This window comes from Diaporthe citri, assembly GCF_014595645.1.
Source record: "Diaporthe citri strain NFHF-8-4 chromosome Unknown scaffold_6, whole genome shotgun sequence".
NCBI lineage: Eukaryota > Fungi > Ascomycota > Sordariomycetes > Diaporthales > Diaporthaceae > Diaporthe > Diaporthe citri.
This window is the reverse complement of record NW_025064851.1, coordinates 1839478-1855241: the sequence shown is the minus strand read 5'-3', so window position 1 is coordinate 1855241 and position 15764 is coordinate 1839478. Positions and strand designations below refer to the sequence as shown.

At 28.2% G+C, this 15764-nt stretch overlaps 3 protein-coding genes across 3 annotated transcripts; 2 read left to right on the top strand and 1 right to left on the bottom strand.

Moving 5' to 3' along the window:
* Window positions 1–839: 839 nt before the first annotated feature.
* On the bottom strand, window positions 840–1223 carry INS49_012533 (uncharacterized protein; the record flags this gene model as incomplete). The annotated part of the gene is made up of 1 exon (XM_043173236.1): window positions 840–1223. The coding sequence occupies one exon, from the start codon at window positions 1221–1223 to the stop codon at window positions 840–842; it is 384 nt and encodes a 127-aa protein (XP_043022533.1).
* Window positions 1224–1747: 524 nt separating this feature from the next.
* Window positions 1748–3984, top strand: INS49_012532 (uncharacterized protein; the record flags this gene model as incomplete). Its single annotated transcript, XM_043173235.1, has 7 exons — window positions 1748–1919; window positions 1977–2714; window positions 2766–2866; window positions 2926–3075; window positions 3143–3225; window positions 3283–3896; window positions 3977–3984. The coding sequence occupies 7 exons, from the start codon at window positions 1748–1750 to the stop codon at window positions 3982–3984; spliced, it is 1866 nt and encodes a 621-aa protein (XP_043022532.1).
* Window positions 3985–5357: 1373 nt separating this feature from the next.
* INS49_012531 (uncharacterized protein) lies at window positions 5358–8469 on the top strand (the record flags this gene model as incomplete). The annotated part of the gene is made up of 2 exons (XM_043173234.1): window positions 5358–5748; window positions 8462–8469. 2 exons carry the CDS (start codon window positions 5358–5360, stop codon window positions 8467–8469), a joined length of 399 nt encoding a protein of 132 aa, XP_043022531.1.
* Window positions 8470–15764: the final 7295 nt, after the last annotated feature.

Genomic DNA, 15764 nt, shown 5'->3' with positions numbered 1-15764 from the left:
GTATGAAATAGACATCTCCATGGGTATCGAGTTGATTGAAATAGTCTTGCTCGTGGAAAGCCATTCCAGAGAGAATTTCGGGAGGAGCTTTGGATCGCACGTCCTGCCATCCTTGTTATAAAATCCTCAACAGGCACCCTGGAAGATTGTCCAACCTTTTCAGTCTGTCCCACAACATGCGGTAGATCTTGAAAGTTCCAGCGCAGATTTCAGAATCGCTGCAGAAGATCGAGACCTGCGTCACCAGGTCCACATCCAAGGTCGACGACAGACACGTCGGCGCCCAGTTACTTCCAGGGATAGTCGTGGATTAACGCTGACCGGGTCAAGCACTGCTAATACTTCAGCGACCCCGGTTCACATGATAATGCCGAGTAATGTAACGGGTTTGACATACATTCAGCCACGGGACTCCAATGGTTACTTTCTCCAGAGCACTGGCATTTCCCTCCATCATGAACCATTCCATAAAAGAGGGCCCCCCTGCGCCAAAGACAGGGAGAAAGGAGGCATGTTTGGGGCAAAGCTGTGCTTGCTCTCTGAGCTGGTCATGTGCTGTCGGTGAGAAAGGGCGTCTTTGGCGTTTTCTTGTGTGCTAAAAGACAGTTCATGAGCACGTACAAAGATAGATAGTAACGTCAAGAGCGACAGGGTATTTGCTCACAGTAATGACAGCATTGGCCGACTTTTCTCCTTGCTTAGCAGACCTTGGCTGTGCCGATTATTAGAGAAGCATCCAGGAGAAGTTTCCACAAAAATGTTGTCCGCCGTGAGCACTCGCAATACATGACCTGCGTTGGAGTAAGCCTGTGAACTCATCCATGCGGTATCCAGCGTCCTTAACTCAGCTTGTTTTCGTTTACAGATAAGCCGCTCGCCAATGTGTCCAGGGCGCCAGACCCGCCGGCAGCGTCGATGAAATCTGCCACGCCCAGCTCCGATGCCACCTCGAGGGCGCTCGTCTTGACGGTCAGCATTGCTACGTCGGCCAGCTTGAGTCTGGTCGGTGTGATGGCGCTCTCGAGTGCACGCAGGTCTACTCTCAGCTCCTCCATAGTATTGAATGCCGCAACTGGCGGGAGGTAGATGGGCTCATCCAGGAAGCTCGCGCGGGAATCGTTCAGGAACAGCGGTTCGTTCGATGCTCCGTCATTGGCTAGCTGTGCTTCCAGAAGGTCAACATTGGCCTTGATTGCGGCCGCAAGGTTTTGGAGGAAAGACATGGCTGGTATTGTGAGGGCGAATTACAGACTTGAATGGTTTACTTCTCAATGGGAACTCTGCATTTTATATGCAGTGAGTGGGGTTGTCTGGGGTGACAGTACAGTGCCTAGATGCTTGTTAGACAGGATTTGACTTCATCAACCAACTACTACATGGAACCTTTTTTCACAAGGCTGCAAGTTTCACTCTTTAAGATGTTAAGAACAACATGCTTTCTATTGGCGGGAACAAAGTTAAATCTATAATTAATTGTCTAAAGAATCCACATGAAAATATGAACTTGAAGTGGAAACCTTTACAACAATCACCAGTCATATTCATTGGAGAATTATGTGTGGGGTAGTGGATTCAGGGACCTGCAACCCGTATAAGTGCCGTATCGGAACAACCCCCGCTCCTGGCAGTGCCGGGGTCATCTCAGAGCCGCCCGAGTCCGAGAGCCCGATGCCCTGCCATTACCTTTCTCACCGAACCCACGTCTGTCCACGGAGTCTAGACGTACAACACCCAGTTGCACAGCACTATGCCAGCGGGCGCCGACACGCAGGTGCCTCCTCCAGCACTGTCGAGCATCAATGCAGCTCCTGTTGCACGTCCCAAGAGACGGGCTGGCCGACGGCCAAAGACCTTTCGTTGCACCTTCTGCTCCCAGGTCTTCGGCCGAGCCGAACACCTCCGCCGTCATGAAATGTCACGTCCGTTGAGGTTGCCTGCGGCGAGAGCCCCGGCGCTGGCTGACGTCTTGCATATAGATAAGAGAGAAAAACCATTCGCCTGTCCCGCTTGCTCGCTCACTTCTGGCCGCAAAGATGTCATCGTCCGCCACGTCAAAACGTTCCATCCAGACGTAGAACCGCGAGCAATCGAGTACTTTGCCAGCGAAGCAGCCTCGACCCCTTCAACCTCGGTGCAAGGGATACCATCGACGTCGAGTGATCTCTCCGATGCCTTCGGAGCTCGATTACCGATCGAGGGCGGGCATGCCATGACAGATCATGAGGTCGTGCAAGAGGACGAGCAACCGGATGCGCATATGATAGACCCTGAGTTACCCCCGACTTCGCCACCTCAAGACCACGTGTTGCCCTCTAATGAGTGGGCTCTAGTTGACCTCCTCCAGTGCCTAAATTCCGAGGGGCCACTGGCGTTTGATTATCTAGGGGATTGGGTCTTCCCACTGTCGACGGCCCTGGAAACAAGGACCAGTGATTACACCGAGGGGACGACCGCCGTCTCGACAGATTATCGGACCGCAGCAGACGATGCAGAAGAGGCCTGTCTCGCCGGCGATGGCGCCCTTGGGGTATCCACTGCCAGCATTGGCATGTTCAAGGCCAGTGTCCGCGCTTTGGACGTCGATCAGAGGGTAATTGGCCTGCGTCTACCGTCCAAATTTCGTGCAATGCGCTACATCCGTGCCTATTTCGACTACTTCTCGCCCCATGCACCCATATTGCCCATGCAGACATTTAGCATGTGCACAGCACATCGTAAGTGTTTGGATGTGAGTAGACTGATTATAAGCATCTAATGATACTTAGCTATCCTCGTTCTCGCCGTTTTGTCTTGTGGTGCATTCCATGTTCACGAACACGATAACGGCGTTGCGCTTTACGACGCAGCCCTGCAAGTTTTGGATCAAGTGTGTCGTCATGGAACATGTTCCCATGCAGACCTCTTTCCGCTTACAACTAAGTACAGTCCGACAGCCGCGGCCTGTCCGGCGTGAATCACTTGGACGTGAATGTCTGGGAGCTCCAAGCACGCTTGATCCTCTGCCAGCTTGGAGCTTTCAGTGGGAGCGCAACCATGGAGCGATCATCCTATGAGGCGTTTCCGAAAGCGATTTTGGTGGGTTTGATTCTCGGGCGAGCAACAATGCTTTTCTTGCTGAGTGGTGCTGAGTGGTCCAATCCAGAACATGCAGCGAGCGAGCCGTCTGGTCCCGAATCTCCCCCTGGATTCGTGGGACCTCTGGATACATCGGGAGACTATTATCCGGTGACTCCTGCTTCTAAATCACGTAATTTGAGTGGTGGCTGGGCTGACCAAGCTTAGGTGCATATGCTACGGAATTGTCTTGTCAGCAGTCCTGACCTCCCACGATCCAGAGACTTTTTTCGTTTTCCAGACCCTTGAAGAAGACACACCCCTACCGGTCGACGAGGCTGACTGGACTGCGCCTGCAACGTCGTGGCGAGCACCACCTCAGCAGCTTCATTCTACTTTCTCTACTGGACGTGCCCTCCTACGTGACGAGGATATCCCGGGTGTCATCAGTTCTTTTGGTCTTCTGACACTCGTTGGAATCCTCTTACGTCACGTCTGCGTGACCGAGTCGCTTATGGTCTCTATCAAGCTGGACAAGTCTGCATACTCGGCACGTGGGTTCGAGGCAAGCTTGAAGAGATGGGAAGAGAAGTGGCAGAGCCATCCGCATAGTAGCCGCCTTCCTAGTTCCAGCCATGGTCCATTGGCGGCAGATGCGACTTGTCTCCTAAATTCTGCCTACTACCACCTTCACGGCAGCCGTCAGCTGAGGCAAATGAAACGAGCTTTGCTGTCAGGCTCCGCCGATTCCTGGCCTAACGATGACAGTGCTTTCGTCGAATCCGCCCAATTGCCCGGTCTCAACAGTATTCTCGTTCGAGCCGCCAAGTCGCTTCGCCTTGGTGCGCGGCTGGGGATTCAGCATCTGAAGAAAACAGTTTCCACCACGTTTTCGTGCTTTTCGCTGATATCTGGTTACGAGGGCAGTAGGTCACTCGTGAGGTTGTGGTCGGATATGAGGCATAACTAATGGCGAAGTCCAGGTCTTCTTTTAACGTGGTATCTCGTTGGAACGAGTATGGCTCCGGCTGTCGTGAAGCCTTGCCCTATCCTCACTGATCTTATGAAAGAAATCCAAGACGAACTTGACGAGGGCATGGTAAACGCTTCGGACCTCATCACGTTGCCGTTAGTGGCGTATGAGGAATTGTTGAGTGAGCAATGGGTCTGGCATTGTACGTGTCCTACATAAAAAGAGCTTACTGTCCTAGCAACAGATTAACAAGGAACAGTGTCTTTGTCTCTCTGTGAGAGACTCCGGGAAAGAAGGCATCATCTACGGATGGTGACTACGCTCTCATAAAGAGTAACCAATTGACAAAACTTTGGAAAATCAACATGTAGCCATGTGATATCTACATGTTCAGCATCATGTAAAGTGGAACCTCCATCGCCTTCCGCCCCTCCAACACGAGACCAGAGCCAACCGTGGCCTCATTGTGAATGGGAACCAGGCAAATGTTGCTCAAGAGGTAGCGTGGAAGCCAAAAGACTGGGGAATGTCCATGATATGGCCATCCTGGTCCAATTATGGTAACTTTGTTGCTTCGGATCTAGATGAGCCGTACCACGTAGTATCAGTGTCTTGCGGAGGACGAACCAGTGGCGCAGCCGTGATGAGCCCATCAGCGTCGTTTAAAGTCATTGGCTACTTGAACTGCTAGCATGATATGCATAAATACGAAGATTATGTGAACCTGAACAACTCATGACCGTTCCCAGGTGGCCGGGACAATAGTTATCCGGCAGCACGCCATAATATTAACACTGGTGTCCTCTTGCTTCCTGCTTCGGGGGACCTCCCTGCGTCCCAAGTCTCATAAAAGGGATGAACATTGCACCAACCCCACAGAAAGCTACACAGGTTAAGAACGTCCTGTTGTACCGGAGCATGGGATTAGTTGCGTTCTCTGGAGAGAGCTGTACCGAAGTATATACAGCTGTCGTGATTCCCATTGCTACCGACGAACCAAGTCGGGTTACGACATTAGCTATGCCGCCGGCCAGTGACTGTTGTTGGGGCGGCAGTGACTGCATGATATATATCTGCGAATTTCAGCATAGTACTGACGAAACACATTTCAATGCCGTCATGTTGGATTGGACAGTAAAGGGACATGAGCCTACATTTGCGACATTGTTCTGGAGATCGCCGCCAGCAACAGTAAGAATCGTTCCAGGAAACATGAAGGCCCAGTAGAGACTATCTTGTTTCATGAAAGCGAACAGAGCACCACGAAGCTGAAGACGGGTATCCGCATGCAAGAAAACTTGATGCGGGCTGCAGGTTACGTGACCTTCCCATGCCTCAGGTTGAGTCTGCTATGTCGTACCTTAGAATGGCCCAAGGTGTGTACGATAACGCTCATCAACCAGAGGAAGTTTTGACCAAGGCTGCAGAGAATCCTCGTGTAAAATTTCTCTGGTTCTACGAGCTTTGTTTCATCGCGAATTTCACGGATTACTTTCTGAAAGCATATTATCCCGGCGAAATCACCCAGGCAGACATGATCATTGTCAACGCGGGATTATATTGGCTTTTCCTGGAGTGCAAGAACGTCACGACAGACCCATCCAAAAGATCACAACTACAGAGTCACGCGGAGATCTGTAGGGACAACTTGGAGACGGTCCTGTCTCTTCTTCCGTTCCATGCCAATGACTATGGACATGGTATTCGCTTTAAGCTTGGCGGTACGTATTCTAACTCAGCAATGAAAGAAGACCAAAGCTGACAAGCTCTAAGACACTTTACTGCTTTGAGACTTGCAAGCCCTCCGCGTCCTGGAACTTCATCACAACTGCCTCCCGCATGAGTCAGACAATGGGCTTCCACAGTGCTGTCGCCATTGCACGCGACGATACGGAGATGAGAAAACGCAAGATCAGACTTTTCTGGACCATTTACATCCACGAGAAAGATCTGTCGCTTCGTCTCGGCCGCTCTTCTACTATCCGCGACAGCGAAATAACAGTTGCTCATCCGAACATAGACAGTTCGGACACGATAAACTCCTGCGAGGGGGGGAGGGGGTTTCTGACTGGGTCACGCAATGCACTCATATTTTGACATTCAATCGAAATTTCGTAATTCTAGCAAAATGCTAGTAAAAGGCCATTGCAATAGTATTAAAAGGAAATTATATCAAGGCTTTAAATCATGTCCATATCGACTTTATGTCAGCTTATGTTATCATAAATCTATTTTAAAAGCTCTGGTTTGAACCTTATCAACTCCAAACCTAGTTCTATTTTTAGTTATTTCCATACTTTCATAAATCCTCCCATAGTAAATAGTCAAGCCAGTAAAGAGTAAATAAGTAGTTAAGTTAGGGATGAGAAAAAAAAAAGAGGTTTTTTTTGCCCCCTATGTTAAGTGATGGAAACAAAGGTTTGAAATTCAATGTCCCCTATGAATTTAAGGTGAATTTACGGGGAATTTCTTTATTTAAATATATATATAATGAATTTACCATAAAACTATATATTTATAGTGAATTTATTATGAAAGTATTATAAATTTATAAGTGCTTATGAATTTATAGTGAATTTATTATAAATTTATTATAACCCATTTATATTGTATTAAATTCCCCCTTATAAATAATTTGCTTTTAAGTATAATCTTCTTATGGTATTAATAAGTGGTTTAAACTTAGATAAATTTAGGAAATAGCGGTAAATAAGGAGTTTAAATTTTAAAAGCTGCTTTAATAATAGTAAAAGGCAGCAAAGAAGATATAAAAGTTTTTAATAAGGTATTTTAATTATTATTATAAACTTTAAATATTAAAGAAAAATAATTATATAAGTATATTTATAGTTTAATTAAAATATTTAATATAATAAAAGTAATTAATAATAATGTTAAAGGGTTTTTCCTATAAATAATATAATAAGCTAACTTTTATTTTTAAGTAAATAATAAAGTATACTTTAATTTAATATGCTAATAAAACTTAATTTATTTTTATTATGCTTAATAGCAGCAAAGTAAATTATGTAAAGTGGGTTTATTAAAGTAGTTAATAGTAAAGTAATTAGGCTGGGAATGTATATAAGTAGCGCTATGGTATAAAAGATATAATAGTTAAATGCAATAAGGTTTTAAGTTTAATTTACCTTTATAGCATTATAATAAAAGTTTTAATTATTATTATAAATTTATTATAAATTTATTATAAATTTATTATAAATTTATTATAAATTTATTATAAATTCGCTAAGCATTATTCTTAAAATGGGATAAATAAAATGGCAAGCATAATTATATGCTTATAGGGCAAGTTAGGCTATATATATAAACATTATAGCTATTAATATATTTTATTTTTATAATATTTCTTTATATTAGCATAAAATTATTAATTTATAAATTAATTAACATGCTAATTATTAAAAGAAAAAACTTAAATTAGTTTTATTTATAATAAACCCTTTTAAAATAAAGTAAAATAAAAATAATATCATTTCCTTTTAATTCTTATTATAGTAAAATATAAGTATAATTATATAGTTATAAAATCTTTAGCATTTAGTTTTACTTAATTAATATTAATGGCATTGCTATTATTATAGCTATTATTAGCAATTTTTTAAATTACATTAATTGCATTATTAATAATATTAACGGTAACTAAATTAACCTTATTATTAATTAATATATAATACTTTACTATATTATAAGTCTTAATATAGTTAATTAAGCTAGCTATATAATTACATATAATGTTTTAGCTAATAATAATTAAAAAATTGCTAAACTTAGCCTTTTAAGTATAAATAATAATTAAGCAATTAATTTAATTATCCTTATTATAGTAAATCTTAATAATATTAAAGTCTTAATTTATATATAGCAATTTATATAAAATAAAGCTAATAAAAATATAATTAATTTTATTATTTAAGTTAGCAAAGCATAAAATATTAATAACCTTATATAAATTAATAAAGAAAATATATAAAATTAAAGTTATAATAATATACTTATTATAAATAAAAATAATAATAATGCATTAACTATTAATATTAATTATATTATTATGCTAAATAAAATAATTATTAAGGAGGTTAATAATAATAAAATAGCATAAGTTAAACTTAAAATTAACAATCTTTTTAAACTTACTTATAAATATAATAATATTTATATAAAAGTTCTTAATCTTAAGAAATATAACAATAATAACTAAGTTTACTTTTTTAAATTAAGCAGCATTAGCTTTCTTTTTAATTAAAAATATAAATAGGTTATTAAAACTAAACTTTAAGGTAATTAAGTAAATAAGCTTAATATTATTTTTATTATTATTAAGAAGGTTAATAGTTACCTTATATTTATAGCTAAGGGTAAATAAATTAAAGCTAAGATTAAGGTAATGAAAAATATTAACAAGGGATTAAGGCTTTTAAGCTTTATTAAATAACTAGCTAACCTTAATAGCTAGCATTAAGATAACAGCCTTATTAATCTTAATATTAATAATTTACTTAATTAAATATATGCTTAAGTTCTTAGCTATATAAATAAAGGTAGCTATAATAAAAATAATAGCGATAGCTTTTTTATTAATAATTAAAATTTCCTTATCTTAATAAATAAACTAACTATATAGGTTGCAAACTTAATCTTTAAAAAGTATATTATATTAATAATTTTATAATATACCTTAGTAATAAATATTAAGAAATAGGCTATATAAATATAAGCTTAGTAAGTTATTATAATAATTATAAGTAGGGGAGTTAATTATATGCTTTTGCTTATCTTTTTTTATTAATTTTAAGTCCTTTAATATTTACTTACCTTTCTATATAACATTATAAAGGTTTTAGCTGCAATATAACAAGCTATTATAATTAATTTAGCAAGAAATAAAGTATTAATTAATAAATAATTTAGCTTATATCTTAATAATAAAGCATTTAATAAAATGATTAAATAAAAAGTTATAAAAAATAAAGATATTATATATAATATTATAATTAAAAAAGCTATTATATTCCTTTTTATAAAGGGTTTATTAAAAAGCCTTGCAATTACTTTAATAATAAGCAAGTAAATTATTATAATAAGTTATAATAATATATATATAAAGGAATATATATATCTCTTCGCTATATAAATAAGCTGCTTAATAATAGCTAATTATTAATAACTTATTAGCTTTATATAACTTAGCTATAAAATAATAATACTTAAATATACAACTTTATTATAAATATACTATATTAAGGTTTTAATTAATTAAGTATAAAACTATATAAAAGTTTAATATAATAAGATTATTAATCTTAATAAGTTTATAATTATAGCAGCATTAACTTATTATAAATAAATAATATTATAAAATAATAAAATTAATAATAATCTTTAAGGCAATATAATAATAATTAATTAATAAAATAATTAGCTAAACTTAATAATAAATAATATTAATAAAAATTAAAAGGATATATTATAAAATTATAAATAATTAAAATAATATAATTAAAAGGACTAATTAAATATATTAATTTATTATAAATTTATAATAAATTATTTATACTTAAGTAGTTACTCTTTAAGTAACTTATATACTGCTTTAATATAATAAAGCTATAATAGCAAGGCTATTATTAATCCTTCTTCTTAATAGCCTTTCTTACTTAATAAATAAGCTTAGCTAAAAAATATTTCTTAACTTAAAAAGCAAAGGCTTTATTATAATATAGCAATTAATTTATTAATAAAAGGCCTTTATTTTAATTTTTTACATTTTAAAGTTTTTAATTAACTTATTAACTTATAAATAATAAGCTAGCATTTATATATTATAATAATATAAATAATTTATTTATTTAATAAAGTACTTAATAATTATTAAGTCTTAGCTTACTTTATAATTTTATTTTTAAATAATTCTTTTTATTTTATAATACTTAAAGGCTTTAAAGCCTTTAACCTTATTTTTAATAATATTTATAGCTTTTATTAATAAAAAATCATAACTATATAAGTTAAAGCTTAATAGCTAAACTAAAAATAATTAAATAATTAAAATTATTATATATATATTTATATATAATAAAAGCATTAATTAATATATAAGCTTACCTACCTTTTCTTAAATCTTAAATAATTTTATTTATTATTAAAAAAACTTATATATTAATTTCCTTAATAAGTTATATCCTTTTCCTAAAAATATATATACTTAATCTCTTAATTAAAACTATATTTAATAATGCTTCTTATTATATTATTACTTAACAACCATTTAAGTCTTAATAATTACAATTTAAACTTCCTTTTAATATAGCTTATAAAGTTAAGCAAACCCTTAATTTATTAATAATAATAATATAAATAAATTAAAGCTATAAAGTATTTAATTAATAAAATACTTTATTACTATATTATATATATTATTAAGGTTAAACTATAATAATAATATTAAATTTATTTATTTATAATTTAAATAAATAATTATTATTATTTATATTATTATTTTAATTATTTAATTTTTAACTTTAAATTAGCTATTAATTTATAAATACTATATAATAAAAAAAAAAGTTTTAAGTTTAAACTTCTTTAAAGTTTTTATTAAAACTTAAAAAGGAATTTATAATCTTAATTAAAAATAATATATTTTAAGATTTCTTAATTACTTAAATAAAGGGTTTTAAATATAATTTTTACTTAATCTTTTATTATATATATAATATTTCTTAAAATAATAAAAGAAGCTTTAATATATTTATTTATAATAAATAAGAATAAATTAAAAAAAAAAGCTTATAATATTTCTTATAAAGTATATATCGCTAATACTTTTAAAAGGTTTATAATAAAGTTTATAATAATAATATAAAATGATATTAATAATGAAAGGATAAATTATATCTTTTTTAATAATTTTTAATTATCATTTTAATTTATAATATATATTAAGCAAGTATTTAAATATTTATGCATTTTATATTAATAATTTTTAATAATAAATAAATTTTTTAATTCTTAATAAACCCTTTCTTCCTTAAAGTAATATTTAAAATTATAAGCATTAGCTATAATAAGTTTTATTACTTTTAAAAAAATATATAATTAACGCTTCTTATTATAGTTTTTAAAATGAAGGAAATTATTATTATTTAATTTAAATAATTGTAATGAGCTTGGGCTATTACCCAAGCCTTATATAGTGTAGCTAGGTAATCCAAGGAAGCTTGGATTATTACATACCTTTTAACCTAGTTAAAAGGTTGCTGCTTTGCAGCTTATAAAAGAAAGCACTAGCCAGCCTGCAGCCCCTTTAAGGCCAGCCCATAATAAATAATTTAAGCTTTAAGGTTAAGAGTTTAAGTTATATCTACCGCAATTATGCAGGCACCCTTTTTATAAAGAAAATCCCTAGCTTAAAAAGGCAATATTATGGGTAAGCCTTAAGGGTAATTATACCACTATATTAAAGGGGCCTTAAGGGAAGGGGCTATATAATGGGCTTAGGCTATTACTTAAGCCTTATATAGTGTGGCTAGGTAATCCAAGAAAGCTTGGATTATTATATATCTTTTAGCCTAATTAAAAGGTTACTGCTTTACAGCTTATGGGAGAAGGCGCTAGCCAGCCTGCAGCCCCTCTGGGGCCAGCCCATAACAATGATATATTAATATTAATATTTAGCTGCTAAAGTTAGCTTTTAATTTTAAATTATTTCTTATTTTTAAAGTATGCCTTTAGTATTTTATTTTTAAAGTTTAGGTTAAATTAGGTTTTAAATAAGGTATGGATAGTTAAATTAAGGAGTTTATTTAAAACTCCTTTATTATTAATAGTTAGCTAATATATTAATAGTTATAATAATATATTAGCAATAATATTAATTATTCTTAATATATAATATATTAAAAGCTAATATTAGCTAAGGTATTTTAAAGTTAAAATAAGCTTAAGATTTATCTTTATTTTATTTATTATCTTTATAAAGGTATAATTAATAATTTTAATAGTTATGGCATAATTAATTAAAATATAAATTAATTATAAGTAATTAAATTTAATTATAGTTTAAAGCTTTTAAATTAATTATATAAGGCATGCTATTTTTAATTTAATTAATTAATATTTCCTTTTAACTATATTAATAATTTTACTTAAGTATATTATTAATTATATTTAAAATCTTAATATTAATAAATATTTATTTTATTTCCATTTTTTTATTAATTAAAAATAAATATTTAAGAAATTAACTTTTTTTAATATATTAAGCTAAATAAATAATAATTTATTTAAGTTATAATAAAAGAAAGTATTTAAACTTATTAAAGCTATTTAAAAATTAATAAAAGTATAAAGTTTTTTTATAATAAAATTAAAATTAGCTTTCTTTATATATTATTTTTTAAAGTTATCTTTAAATAGCTTACTTTTAACTTTTATTATAATAAGCATTTAAAATTTTTTATATTATAATAAATTAATTCTTTAATTAAAATATAAAATAAAATATTAAAGATATTTTATAAATTTAATAAACTTTTTTAATTATTATAAAATAAAAGGAAATTATAGCTTTATAATAATTTAAATTTAATTAATAATATTATATATTCCTAAGTTATTAATATAAAAGCTAAGTAATTTTATTAATAAGTATTTTAAAAAGGATTTCTTAAGGAAAAAAAATAAATTTTTAACTTTAAATAAGTTAAAGATTATTTATAAATGCTATAAATATTCCATAGCTAAGTTAAAGAATATAATAATATTATTAATAAAGATAATAATAAAAAAATTATATAGCTATAAGGTATAATTTATATATTTTTAAATATAAATAAAAAAGTTATAAAATTTTATTATTATTATTTTAAATTATTTTTATCTTTAATAACTTATAATAATAAATTTATTTTAATATAGCTTATAAATTATAAATTAATAAAAAAAAGTATTAATATTTATTATAAATAAATAACCTTTATTATATATTTATTATATAATATTAAATTAAAAAAGAAAAGAGTAAATATTTAAAATAATAACTTTATTTAATATTTTTAAGTTTATTATTATTTAATCTTTATATTAATTATAAATAATTTATTAAATAATAAAAATAAATAATTTAAAAGGAGTAATTAATATTATTTATTTTGCTTTTTCTTTTTAATAAAGGCTATTTATAAGTTTATTTATTATTTTTTAATTCTTTTTACTTAAATAATATAAATGCTTATTAATTTTATAATTTTATTAATTATTTATTAATAATATCTTTATTTATTAATTTTTTAATATATTAATTAATTTATTATCTTTAAATATTTAATAATATTTTTAAATAAAATCTTTAGCCCTTTTTATAAATAAGTTAAAAGATTAATAAATATAAATGCTATTTAATAATTTAACTTTTAATAAATCTTTAAATTTAAATATTTTTAACTTATTATTAAATTAAAATTATTTTTAAAACTTTAAAAAATTATTTTATAATAATATATTAAAAGAATTATTTAATTAAGGTATTAATTAAATATTTTAATATTATATTAATATATAATTTAAGCCTTAATTTAAATTATTAAAAAGATTTATAAAGTTAAATAAAGCTAAATATTAAAAAAAAAACTTATTTTAAGTAATTAATATTATATATATAAGGGCTTTTACTTTAATTTTTTAATTAAAAAGTTTTATATTATTATATATAAAAGGAATAATTATTTTTAAATAAAAGTTTTAATAAATATATATAAAGTATAATAATTAATTTATTGCAATAATATTTATAAAGTTATAACTTATTAAGCTATTAACTTAACCTTTTTATTTAAATTAAAATAAAAAGGCTATATTTTTTTTAACTTTATAATAAATATTAATATAATTTAATATAAATATAATAAGATTATAATATTTATATTAATCTTAATTATATATATTTATTTAAAGGCTTTAATAAAAATTATAGCATTTATAAATATATTATTAAAATATTTAAAAATAACTTTTTTTTTTAAATTTAAAATATTAACTTAATAAAAAACTATAAATTCTTAACTTATTAATAAGCTAATATTTAAATAATTAAGTATTTATATTTTAATATATATAATAATAATTATTAAGTAATTTTTTATAATAACTTAATAAAATATATTAAATTTAACTTAATTAATAGCCTTAATATACCTTATTCTTTAAATATTAACTTTTATAACTTAACTTATTATAATTTATAAGAAATACTTTAAGTAATCTTAAGAAATAGTATACTTTAAGGCTTTAATATTATAATAAGCTATAAATAATAATTTATTTATAATTCCTTAAATTTATATATAAATAAAAATATATAACTTATTATATAATAATAAAACTTTTAATAATTAACTTATATATAATATTAACTTACTTTAAGCTATTTTATAAATAAATATATAAAGATTTATTATTAAATAAGCTTTTAAGTATTTTTTAAGTAATAATTTTAATATAAAAGCAGTATTATATTTATAATATATTTAATTAAAATTAAAATAAAAGTATTTATTTAAATATAAATTAATATTAATAAAGTAAATATTAAAGCTTATTTATATTAAGTTATATAAGTTTAATTTATTAATAAAATAATAGCTATTTTTTAATATTAAAATAATTAAATTATTAATTTCTTTATTTAAATTAAGTACTTTATAAATTAAGTTATTTTTTATAATAAAAATTTCTTTTTTTATAGCTTTTAACTTATTATTTATAAAGAAATAACTTTTAATAATTAGCTTATCTTTATAATAAAAATTATATTAAAACTTATTATTATTTATATTAAATATTTAAATAATAATATTTAAGAAATTCTTAATATTATTTTATTAATTAAAATATTAATAAAGTTATAAATTTAATTATATACTTTATTAAAATTATTATAATTAATTTTAGCTTTATTATAAGTTATTAATTAATAATTTTTAAATATAAAGTAAGCTTATTTATTTATTTTAATTATTTTAAATTTATTAATAAATATTAAATAATTTTTAATATTACTTTAAAATTATATTTTAAAATATAAAATTTAAAATATAATTTTTAAAATAAAATAATTAAATTTATTAATATAATTAGCTTATTTTTAATACTTAAAAGTAAAAATTTAATATATTAATATATATTAATAAAAGCATTAAATAAATAAGCTTAATTAAGGCTAAAAAATAAAATAATAATTATATCTTTTAAAAAGCTTTTTTTATTATTATTTAGTTTTTTTATTATAAATATTAAGTTTTTTATTTTTTTTATAATTTAATTTTAAATTTATAAAAGTTTTTATTAATAAAAAAATAATTAAAATAAGGAATAATTAATACTTTATTAATTTAATTTTATATATTTTAAATTATAAAAAAAGCTAATTATTTAATTAATATTATAAATTAATAAATTTATTAAATATACTTTTAAATATTTTAATTATTAAATATATTTATTTAAAAATAATATTATTAATTTAATAAGATTTTAATAATATTTTATAAAATATAAAAGTTATTTAATAAATAACTTTTTTATAAAGTTTAAGCCTTTAATTTCTTTAAGTTAATTTATAATATTTATTTTTATTAAATATTATTTAAAATTATAAATAAATAATATTTAATAAATAAAAAAAATAAATTATAATTTAATTAAGCTTTTTAATAAA